The 12,698-nt window shown below is 41.5% G+C and overlaps 1 protein-coding gene and 1 pseudogene across 1 annotated transcript; both read right to left on the bottom strand.

Moving 5' to 3' along the window:
* Window positions 1–3,502: 3,502 nt before the first annotated feature.
* LOC146667401 (uncharacterized) lies at window positions 3,503–5,604 on the bottom strand (annotated as a pseudogene).
* Window positions 5,605–7,727: 2,123 nt separating this feature from the next.
* LOC146667402 (histone H2B 1/2-like) lies at window positions 7,728–8,495 on the bottom strand. Its single transcript, XM_085409078.1, has one exon. The coding sequence runs from the start codon at window positions 8,493–8,495 to the stop codon at window positions 8,121–8,123; it is 375 nt and encodes a 124-aa protein (XP_085265204.1). The 3' UTR covers window positions 7,728–8,120.
* Between the last annotated feature and the right edge of the window lie 4,203 nt (window positions 8,496–12,698).

The raw sequence follows: 12,698 nt of genomic DNA on the forward strand, positions 1-12,698 counted from the left end.
AAACGTATTTTTATATCTATTTCATTTATTTAATCAGAGTAATATTGCTGTTATTTTTTTGGCATTTATTTAATCCTGCTCTGTCCACGTTGCTGCTGTAACAAGGTGAATTTCCCAGCTCTGGGACTAATAAAGCTTATCTTATGTCCTGGATAGCGACCTCAGTCTAATCTAGTACAGTGCATTTAATTATGCCCAGTATATCTGTGCTCCTTTTTCTGGAGGATTCTATTATTCTTCCACCCACTAAAAAAATGTAACCACAGATTGTTGTCCAAGATAAGTAAAATGCTGCACAATACCTCCCACTCTCCCATCGTGTGCTTGACCAGTCACAGAAGAGCATTTAGTGAGAGACTGAGATGACCAAAATTCACCTCTGAATCAGAATCAGAATGGGTTTTATTTCCTAATGTTGAGCAGGTTTACAACATTAGGAAATTGCTTCGGTACTTAGTGCAAAACACACTGTAAGACAACACTTAACTAAACATAAAAGATAAAAGTGCTAAGCAGATAGATATATCTTATTCACAGCACTTGCTACAATAGTTGTACTATCTAAAGGCATATAGAAAGGTGGCTACGGAGCCAACAAATTATGAATTAGATTGAAGATAGCTTTGACGGAAATTCCTCTTTGAGCATCGCTAGGAAAGCTGGATGCGTAGGACACAGCAGAGCCTGCCTGTGGGATAGGCAGTATAGGCAAATGGTAAAGATGCCTTCCATCCAGGGGTACCACAAGTGGGGGAAGAGAAAACACATTGGACTCCTTTTCTTATAATAATAAATACAAAAACATATTAATAATAACTTAATATAAAAATATATATTAATGGTAGTAATTCATACCTTTCCTAGTATCCATTTGGACATCTAGGGTAGCTAATGTTTGCCCTCTAACAGGCCAAACAAACCACGCCTTTATCATAGTTGTTAGTCTAGTTGTGTGATTATAGTGTTAACGAGCACATAAAGTCAAGTGGCTTTGTGATTTCAACCATGTGCAGTGCTACAGTACACAGTGAAGCAAGTCAGCGTTCTTCCGTGGTGCTACATAGGACAATCAACACAGGACCACATAAAGTGCAAATGTACAACATAAGAAAAACGGCGCAACCCCAGATCAGAACGATACAGACAAATTGATACTAAATTTTAAGTTTACTGCTTCTTTGGATTCTGCTATGCAAATTTTTTGTGAAATGACAAACTTAACTTTGGATATCAGAAAAAAAAGAAAAAAAAACACCCAAACACTTCCATTTTACACACAGTAAAGAAACTGTCAAAATGAGTTAACTGGCCAGAGCAACACTTGTGTTCAGGTATTTTGTGGAAAAAGTACTGTTTTCAATTTGGGTTTTTTTTGGAATTTTCTTTGTATTATATTATAACACACACACACACACACACACACACACACACACACACACACACACACACACACACACACACACACAGCCCTTATCCCCAAGGGGCAAATAAGATACAATGGAGCAGCATGACGTTGAAGACAAGGACAGGGCATAAACAGGCAATAAGAATGAGATAATAAATACACAGCATATACAGTTTTAAAATTAAAGTGACTGAATAGGTGAATAAATAACTAAGTGACTAAAAGTGAATAAAGTGGCAGCACAAAAAGAGCGTACACTGAAAAAAAAAGTTCTTTCAATTTACTTGATTTTATTGTGTACATCGGTCCCACATAATATGAATAAGTATGACTGATTTAATTTTCCACTTTCCCTCAAGTAATTAATGCTTGTCAAATCAAAGTATTTTATTTACATCAGATTACTTTAAAAAATCATGTTTGATGTACTAATATTAATCTGTTATCATAATATCAATGTATTGTATAATGTCAATATATTTTAATGTTTAACACCAACTTATTTTTATTCGCCAGTGGTATGCAATGATATTATGTAATGTAAACACATTGCAATTATGTTCCTGCAACACAAATTATGGCTTTAAATCCATCCATCCATCCATCTTCATCCGCTTTATCCGGGGCCGGGTCGCGGGGGCAGCAGCCTAAGCAAAGAGGCCCAGACCTCCCTCTCCCCAGCCACCTCCTCCAGCTTATCCGGGGGAATACCAAGGCGTTCCCAGGCCAGCCGAGAGATATAATCTCTCCAGCGTGTCCTGGGTCTTCCCCGGGGCCTCCTCCCGGGACATGCCTGGAACACCTCACCCAGGAGGCGCCCAGGGGGCATCCTTGTCAGATGCCCGAACCACCTCTGCTGGCTCCTTTCGATGCGGAGCAGCAGCTGCTCTACTCTGAGCCCCTCCCGGATGGCCGAACTTCTCACCCTATCTCTAAGGGAGAGGCCAGCCACCCTTCGGAGGAAGCTCATTTCTGCCGCTTGTATCCGCGATCTCGTTCTTTCGGTCACTACCCACAGCTCGTGGCCATAGGTGAGGGTAGGGACGTAGATCGACCGGTAAATTGAGAGCTTCGCTTTTACACTCAGATCCCTCTTCACCACGACGGACCGGTGCAGCGTCCGCATTACTGCAGCTGCAGCCCCAATCCGTCTGTCGATCTCTGGCTCCCTTCTCCCATCACTCGCGAACAAGACCCCGAGATACTTGAACTCCTCTACTTGGGGCAGGAACTCATCCCCGACCCGGAGTGGGCACTCCACCCTTTTCCGGCTGAGAACCATGGCCTCAGATTTGGAGGTGCTGATCCTCATTCCCGCTGCTTCACACTCGGCTGCGAACCGTTCCAGTGTGAGCAGTGCGGGTGAGGGCTTTAAATCCTACTTAATTTTTTGAATTGAAATATTAACTGATCATTATTGACAAAAAAGGCAAAGACTGAGTGCTACTGAACAATTCACCTTTATTAAACTGTAACAGCAGTGAAAGCAGCAATTCTGCCATGAACAAGTCCAAAATCACATCCATGTAAACTTGTTAACACATTTTTAAAGATAGCCTGCAGAAATAACTAAAAAAAAAAGTTAGAGAATATATTTGCAAATATTTCACAAAAAACTGACCTTAGCAGCAAGTAAAAGAAAGTGCTTATAGATGATCCTGTCATCTCTTACATATAACATTTGTATTAATTACACAATTGAAAAATGTAAATTAAATTAAGACTACCTGAAAAAAAAAAGCAACACACTTTTATGAATAAACAAAAATTATACAAATATAACTGTATTATTTGATAACAGTTTCAGCTTCTGTACAAGTATTTACCTATACAAGATTTCAACTAAGTTGAGCCTTAAATGACATTGTTACATAACTAAAACACCTACATGAATTTTAATCTTCATTTTAAACATGTAAGCAGGACATTAAGGTTGACTTAGAACATATTGCTAAAAATTGTCAGTAAAAATTTCTTACAACATGATACCAAAAGGAAAAATCATCCTGCATTGCAGTCACATGAGGGGAAAGCAATAAAAAAATGAACACAAAATGAAAAACTGCAAGGAACTGCAGAAGTGCAGTCTTTGACTTCTCAATGAAACAGATGGTTTTTGAAAGCAAGAACTCTAGAGAGTTTAGCTCCATCCAGTTCCATGAAAATCTTCTAGAAAACGTCAAAGTTGTAGCGAAGGTCAGCAGGGTAGGCAAGGTTTAATGCATCCATGAGTCCAAATAGCATTATCACAGCAAATGCTACATTATCCAAATTCTTCACCACCCTGATGCCTGCAAGGACAACTCTTGTTCATCTTGCTCTTTAAGAAGATAAATTTGAACAGTGGTGTCTTCAACAGTCTCACTGATGGCACGTTCTTCCATGCCCTGTAAAAAAGAAGCCATGTTAGTCATTTCATGCCAAGTAATATGACACTGTGGAAAGTCCGAAAAAAAAAGACAAGTACATACCACATACTCCTGGATAAGCCAGCGTCTTCACCCATGTAGATACACACTTCCTTGACACACTCAGCATCAACATCAAAGTCAAAGTCAAGTCAAAGTCAACTTTATTTGTCAATTCTGCCACATGTACAGGACATACAGAGAATAGAAATTTCGTTACTCTCAAACCCTAGATGAAATAGCAAATGAACATTTAAATATAAGAGAGTGATTAAAAAATGCAAATAAAATAATTAAAAAGTAAAAATTTAAATAAATACAATACAATTTAACAAGAAAGCTATGCAATATACAATATACAATATTCAGGTAAGGGTAAATGACATTGAGTGTAAACCAGGCAGAGTAGTGCAAATAGGCAAATAGTGCAAATGGAGATTTAGTAATGTACGGTAAGAGATAGTATAACAACAAAGTCTTATGAGGTAATGGCAGTCCAATGCTCCACAAAGTGACTGGTAACTGGTGCAGGCCAGTGAGTCAGTCAGAGAGAGAGTTGTCGTACCATAGGCACGAGGAGTGTGTGTGTGTGTGTGTGTGTGTGTGTGTGTGTGTGTGTGTGTGTGTGTGTGTGTGTGTGTGTGTGTGTGTGTGTGACAGAGTTCAGTGAGACCATGGAGGAGAAGAGGGGAGGGAGTTAAGCTTCCTGACAGCCTGATGGATGAAGCTGTCCTTCAGTCTGCTGGTCCTGGCCTGGAGACTCCGCAGTCTCCTCCCTGACGGCAGCAGCTTGAAGAAGCTTTGCATTGGGTGCGTGGGATCAGCCGCTATGCAAAGGGCTTTTTTAGTGAGACGGGTGCTGTAAATGTCCTGGAGGGAGGGGAGAGAGACACCAATGATCCTCTCTGCAGCCCTCACTATGCGTTGGAGGGTTCTATGACAGGACGCATTGCAGGCTCCAAACCACACAGTGATGCAGCTCGACAGGATGCTCTCGATGGTGCCTCTGTAGAAAGTGTACATGATGGGGGCTGGTGCTCCTGCTCTTCTTCACACTGAAATGAAATTCATGTAATTAGCATCTTCATTCAGCCCTTGTCCTTCATTTAAGTTTTAATAGTGTACTTTACATGAATGTTTTTAAAGTAAAAGGCACACAAATTAATAATAGGTTTCCTGGCAATTAATAATAAGTTGACAAAGTGAAGGTTAAAAAAAACAAGCAGATGTAAAAATACAAATACAAATTTATCATGGGAAAACATTTGAAATCTTCCACAATTATAAAGTTTCATCCAAAGAGGATCATGTTAAGTGAATGTTGAGGCTTTATCACTTACATTATCCATTTATGCAACAATTCTTTTCAGTATTAATCCAAGCTCTCCTCTTCTGTTGACCAACTTCACCAGTTTGTCCAAGTGGAGAGCCAGCCGAGCCACGAACTTTGTTTGAGGGGGGATGGTGGCAATTCTCTTAAACTCAGCCTTGATCTGAAAACATGAGCACAGAGGAATGAGCTTCAAAGGTTTAATACCTGGAAGAAGGCTGCAATCACTCATGCTGAAGAAATGGGCTGTCAAATAACAACTGTGCCTTAACCATTTAGGCTAATACCACAAGAACACCGTGTATGAGGCAAACCTTACCTCATGGAAATCAAATAGAGCAGGCCATCTTGCCATGAAAGCCTCCACCATTGGTGCATCACGAACAACTTCATGTCTTCTGTATGAAAAAGTCTTTTCCATCTTGAGTTTCACCAACTCTGTTACTCTTTTTTATGTCCATGTGGTGGGCTTTGACATGTCAATAGCTTTAAGAGTCCCCTTGTCTGCTACTTCTGAAACTGAGGTAAGGTTAAGAAACTCATTCCCAAACAAGGAATCCATAAACTGAAGTCTGAAACTGCCCTGAAGACAACACTGTCTCTTGACTTCAACGATGAGATCCTCAGTTGATTCAGGCGCTCCATTAGAGAGTGAGCCTTCGACAGGTTCCGTCAGCCAAAACAGTCTTTAGGACCATAGGACTCTGTAGGCAAAAAAGAATTACATATCAGACATTCAGAAAGAATCATTTCAGTTTAGTTTTCATGAAGCTATCCATACCCAATAGTCAAAGTTATAAAGATCAGACATAAAAAAAGAAGAATTTATCTAATGAAATACATGCGACTGAACCTATTACACTTATATGAACACCTTTTATTTCTATATGCCTTTTTAAAGTCACAATGTGGACTGATCCAATCTCATAGTCAACCAATGGATAAGTATCAAGGAGTTCACAGAGTGAAGCGAGAGTGAATATTCTTGTGGATACTGGGCTGAGCTCAAACGCTCTGTGGTGCTCTCTGTACCAGCCACCAAGCTCTCTGACAATGTAGAATATGCTGTGGTACAATGCAGATACGGTTTTTCAGTATTCTGGCAATCCACCTGCTGCCCGCCCTTTGGGCCAGTACCATTCCCTTTCTATAAGTTATGCCCTTTAATGTCACACACTGTGCAAGGTCAACCTCTAGAATGTCAGGGAATACTGTATGTACCTAATGAGTTAAGCTATCTCCTCTTTAAGCAAATCCACTAGAAAGGCCGATACAGCTGAGACCTCTAATTCAGACTTGCCAAGAGGTGGGGAGTTTAGATGGTAAGCTATCATCATCTGATGTTTTGACTTCTGTAATCATAAAGGTAAAAATTCCACCATCACAAAAAAAATTAATTTTAATTGAAAAAAAGTATTCCAGTCCAGAAGAGCATCAATGGTTTCTTTTAAGTACCAATCTTTCTCATTTATCCACAATGTTTTGAGAAGCAGCTCACATATGTTCTACACAAAGTAGAAAAAAAAGGGGGGGAGGGTCCTAATTTTTGTTAGGATGATGTTGGAAAATTCACAATACATCACTTAATAAGACATACTCTGTTGAACCAACTTATCTCCTTGTAGATATCTGCTGTATTATTTGGGCGTGACCAATAGAATAGTCAAGTAAGTTACACTTCACCTAAAACAACTAAATGGAAAAATGATTTGGCATTTATGGGTACAGGTTCTCAAACCCACGTCTAAGGTGGCAGGATCCTTAGTATAACTTGAGTGTGTGTCAGCAGCAAGAATTAAGGTATGGCACTGTGGGGCTCCCAGCTTCTTAAACTCTGACGGTTACAGCCGGACTAATTAGCCACTGTAGCCATAACTAGCACGAATAACACAAACACTATTGCGCTCTCTCAGTGACGTTTTAACTTGCTAAGCCATCAAAAACGTCAGTGCTCTCTGTCACATGCATAAATTCCATATCTGACTGACAACAGCTGCTTTCTCCCGACTATGTGCAATTTGTTACTATTTTTCAGCTTTAGCCACAGAGCTAATACCAACTTTAGCTAGCACTGTAAAAACAACATGCAGATGCATTACAGATTACTTTTCATATAGCATGCACTACAACAATTCTGTGAAAATGTACCCAACTAAAACAAATGTATTTAAATTACTTACCTTCTCAGTATGCCTGACTCAGTGCCAAAGGTTGCATGTGGCTAAACAGTCTTCCAGAATCTGGAGGTCAATTGCGCTCTCCTTAAATTATGTTGTTGTCTTATTGGATAAGACTCTAGGTCTTATTATCCAATCATATTTAGTTGTTGTCTTTGAATATATTGCATCATTTCCGGTTGTGGTCAAATATGATTACAATGGTTTTAGTATTCTAATTTAGTCACTTTAAATCAATGCAAGAAAAATGAGTAGTCTCAGTATTGTTTATAATCAAGTAAATGGTACTTTATTTAATCATGTAAATAAGAGAAACATGAAAGGTTTGTGTAGCATTAACTAAATTCATTTGTGCAAATTCAAAAGCCTGCCAATTCCCATTTTTTCAGTGTAGAGTAGTTCATGTTTACAGGTGTGGGAAATGGTCTTAAGGGCTGGAGTTAAAAAGCAGAGTGGCTTTGGGGACAGAGGTGGCTCTCCTCCTCTCAGTCCTGCAGGAAATGCAGCGGAGGCGCCGCCCACAGGGGAGCCATTGAAATGCACTGAAAGACTGTCAAACATAAAGTGGCATTAATGTTGTATTTGTAGTTACTTTGTCATCGTTCCACAACACACACAAGACATTTCCTGAGTCTGGGTCAATGTAGCGGATCAATAGCACCTAGTGACAAAGAAGCATTTCCGCGATTGCAGTAGTTGGCAACATAGTAACTGCACGTTTGAAGGTAGAACGTATGCTCTTCAGGACAGAGTGGGTGGCTCTGAAAAGAGCCGTTGGGTTGACTGACAGCAGGATCAGTTTACTTGGAGCTGGTGTACTTGGTGACGGCCTTGGTGCCCTCAGACACGGCGTGCTTGGCCAGCTCACCGGGGAGCAGCAGGCGCACTACGGTCTGGATCTCCCTGGACGTGATGGTGGAGCGTTTGTTGTAGTGGGCCAGGCGAGAGGCCTCGGCAGCGATGCGCTCGAAGATGTCGTTGACAAACGAGTTCATGATGCTCATGGCCTTGGAGGAGATCCCGGTGTCGGGGTGGACCTGCTTCAGCACCTTGTACACGTAGATGGCGTAGCTCTCCTTCCTGGTCTTTCTCTTCTTCTTGCCGCCCTTGCCGGCGGTCTTGGTCACGGCTTTCTTAGAGCCCTTCTTGGGCGCGGACTTTGCGGGTTCAGGCATTTTGTTGAGCTAGTTAATAGGTATGCCCTCGTTGTCATCTGTTGTGATTTTATTTTGAAAGGATGCTTCCTGTTATGCTGCAGAGTGCACGCGAGAGTTCAATAATAAAAACTAAGTGTTGTTCCGGTGAAAAGCCGATGCCCCACGTGTGATTATTCCTCCGTCTAGACAATATAAGTATCTTCAATATTCATGCAGATTCTGCTGGAAGACCCGTCTCTGCTAACAGGTTATGGGCCCAGGAAAACATTGAAGCTACGCCAGGGGAAAGTTTACCACCAGAAAAGTCGCAAAGTACAGCGTGTTCGGTGAGGACTAGCGTGCTAAGTTAGCACCATGAATAAGCGTGCTGGTGAACCCAGTGGCCGATGGGCAAGGTTGGTTTTTGACGGAGATGAGAAGAATTATGAACTGTGGGAGACAAAATTTTTGGGACATCTTAGATTACAAGGTCTAAAAGACACAATATTGAAAAGTGATGACGAAGATGAGGACGACGAAGATAAAAATGCCCAGGCCTATGCAGAGTTAATACAGTTCCTGGATGATAAGAGTTTATCGCTCGTGATGAGAGAAGCTGCCGATGATGGACGCGAGGCACTGAAAATTTTAAGAGACTATTATGCAGGAAAAGGTAAACCAAGAATTATCAGCCTTTATACCGAACTGACTTCTCTGAAGAAAGCAAGCAGTGAGAGCGTCACGGAGTACATCATACGCGCAGAGACATTTATTACAGCCCTGAGAAATGCTGGAGAGACACTTAGTGATGGTCTGCTTGTAGCGATGGTGTTAAAAGGTTTACCAGAAACATTTAAACCTTTTTCCGTTCACATTACGCAAAGTGAATCAGAAATCAAGTTTGCGGAATTTAAAACGAAACTCCGCAGCTATGAGGACACTGAGAAAATGCGCTTAATGGAACAAGAGGATAACATCATGAAGGCGAGAGTGCAACCCAGCGTGAGACCCGCAGCAGCTGCTAATGACCACAGGAGAGACATGTCAGACATAGTCTGTTTTAAGTGTGGCCAACGGGGACACAAGGCCAGAGCATGCCACTACAGACAGTGGTGCGGTCACTGTAGGAGCAACACCCATCGAGAGTCGACTTGCAGGAGACGACAACGGAATGATGAAGCACGCACAGCCTCGGAGGAGGGCGACAACGCAGAGAGCGACGACACCTATGTCTTCCGGATGAGCGATGACTACGCGGCACCTCAACAGCCACAAGACATCAGGACCAAAGGCCTGATGGTGGATACTGGCGCAACATCACACATCCTGAATGATAAAACAGCGTTCAAGAAATTTGATGACGACTTCCAGCCGGGAACGCACTGTGTGGAATTAGCTGATGGCACCAGGTGTAAAGGAGTGGCTGAAGGCAGAGGAGATGCAGAGGTGTGCTTGATTGACAGCAGAGGGAGACAGTGTAAAACAACACTGAAAGACGCCCTATGCATTCCCTCATTTCCACAGAATATCTTCTCTGTGAGAGTGGCCACCACGAACGGAGCCACTATCATCTTTAAGAAAGGAAGGAACGTCCTTCAACACAGAGACGGTACAAAGTTTCACATCCATGAGCACAACAGACTTTATTACCTTGAGACTGTAAGTGAGTACGATGATAAGTGTAATAATTGTTTTGATATGCAGACATGGCATGAAATTTTGGGACATTGCAATCATAGTGACATTCTGAAGCTACAAAATGTGGTTGAAGGTATGAAAATCAAAGGGAAAACTGACAAAGAAAGTTTGAACTGTGAGGTGTGTATTCAGGGAAAATTTGTCCAGACTAGGAATAGAAACCCTGACAGGAGAGCTGAGAAACCTCTCGAGCTGGTACATACGGATCTAGCAGGGCCGATAGATCCAGAATCACGAGATGGACACAGATATGCATTATTGTTTACCGATGACTTTTCCGGTGCAGTATTTGTATATTTTCTCAAAAACAAAAGTGAAACAATGCAAGCAACTGAAATCTTTTTGGCCGATACAGCCCCACTCGGGAAGGTAAAGTGTATCAGGTCAGACAACGGCACAGAGTTCATGGCAAAGAGTTACCAGGTATTGTTAAACAAACATGGAATAAGACATGAAACTTCAGCCCCATATTCCCCTCACCAGAATGGTACAGCGGAACGTGGCTGGAGAACACTTTTTGATATGGGAAGGTGCATGCTTATTGAGAGTGCCATACCAAAGGAATTATGGACGTATGCAGTTCAAACAGCGGCTATCGTGAGAAACAGATGCTTTAACAACTGGACAGGGCAGACACCTTACTTTTTGCTGACTGGGCGGAAGCCCAATCTATCCAGAATGCAAAAGTTTGGGTGTGAGTGTTATGCTTACAAGCAAAACAAGGGTAAGCTGGATTCTAAGTGTACAAAAGGGATTTTTGTAGGCTACGACAAAAACAGCCCAGCATACAAGGTTTATTTCCCAGACAGCGCCAAAGTGCAAAAGTTTAGGCTGGTTAAGTTTGTAACCAAACACAATGAGGAAAAGCAAACACAAACTGATACGACATCTGAGGATGAAGACATACAGGTGAGGGAGAGACCAAACGTGAACAGGGAAAGCCCCAGTACCAGTTCACAGGAACCAGATACTGACAAACAACCAGAAGTGAACAGTCAGATGCCACTTAGTGATGAGACTGAAAACTCCAGAAGGTATCCTTCTAGAACAAGAAAGAAACCAGATTATCTAAATGAATATGAGTCAGAAGAAGACATTGATGATCAAGTGCTGACTAACATAGACTACTGTTACAGACTGATAAGTAACTCACCCGTGACATTCAGTGAAGCTGCAAGGTCACCCAACTCTAGAGAGTGGAAAGCAGCTATGGATGAGGAAATGCAATCCTTAAAAGAGAACAACACCTTTACCCTAACAATCTTACCTGGGGGAAAGAAAGCAGTGGGGGGTAGATGGGTATATGTGAAGAAAAACAGTGGTGATGGATCAGAAAAATATAAAGCACGGTACGTAGCTAAAGGTTACAACCAGTGTTTTGGGATAGACTATGATGAAACTTTTTCTCCGACTGCTAACCTGACAAGCATAAGAGTATTGATGCAGTGTGCAATACAAGAAAACCTGATTTTGCATCAGATGGATGTAAAAACCGCATACTTGCATGCACCAATAGATTTTGAAGTGTATGTTGAGCAGCCAGAAGGCTATGAAGTAAAAGGAAAAACAGATGAGAAACTGGTCTACAAGCTGGAAAAGTCACTTTATGGGCTTAAACAGTCAGGCCGAAACTGGAACAGGACATTACATGACTATTTGATAGAGAACAGTTTCATGCAGAGTCCTGTAGATCATTGTGTTTACATAAGGAAAACCGGAAAAGAAAAAGTGATCATGGTCATATGGGTTGATGATATTATTATTGCAGCCAGTGATGAAAGGGTTTTGAAAACTGTGAAGGAAATGCTAACTGCAAGATTCAAAATGAAAGATATGGAGAAACTCAAACATTTTCTTGGTATTGATTTTGAGCAAACCCAAGATTGTGTAAAAATGTCACAAGAGAGATATGTAGAAAACATACTGGAAAGATTTCAAATGCAAGACTGTAAACCAAGATCAACTCCTTGTGAACAAAGGTTGAACTACAATGATGATGCTGAGAAAATGAACAATGTCAGAATGTACAGAGAGGCAGTAGGTAGCCTTATTTACTTGACCTCTTGCACACGACCAGATTTAAGTTTTGTTGTAAGTAAGCTGTCACAGCACTTCAAAGAACCAGCTGTGGAACATTGGACTACTGTGAAACATGTTCTAAGGTATTTGAAACAATCAAAGGACAAGACATTGTGCTACAGGAAAAGTGCAAATTACTGACCTCTGTCATCATTTTAGGTGGGGGAACTTGCACAAATGGTGGCTGACTAAATACATTTTTGCCCCACTGTAAATGGTAAACGGCCTGCATTTGTATAGCGCTTTACTCAGTCCCTAAGGACCCCAAAGCGCTTTACACTACATTCAGTCATTCACCCATTCACACACACATTCACACAATGGCAATGGCAGCTACATTGTAGCCACAGCTGCCCTGGGGTGCACTGACAGAGGCGAGGCTGCCGGACACTGGCGCCACCGGGCCCTCTGACCACCACCAGTAGGCAAACATAACACATACACATGTAAAACACTGTCAATATT

Source organism: Rhamphochromis longiceps, linkage group LG6, assembly GCF_057381845.1.
Source record: "Rhamphochromis longiceps isolate RC_006_pf linkage group LG6, R_longiceps_female_GT1.1, whole genome shotgun sequence".
NCBI classification, from domain to species: Eukaryota; Metazoa; Chordata; class Actinopteri; order Cichliformes; family Cichlidae; genus Rhamphochromis; species Rhamphochromis longiceps.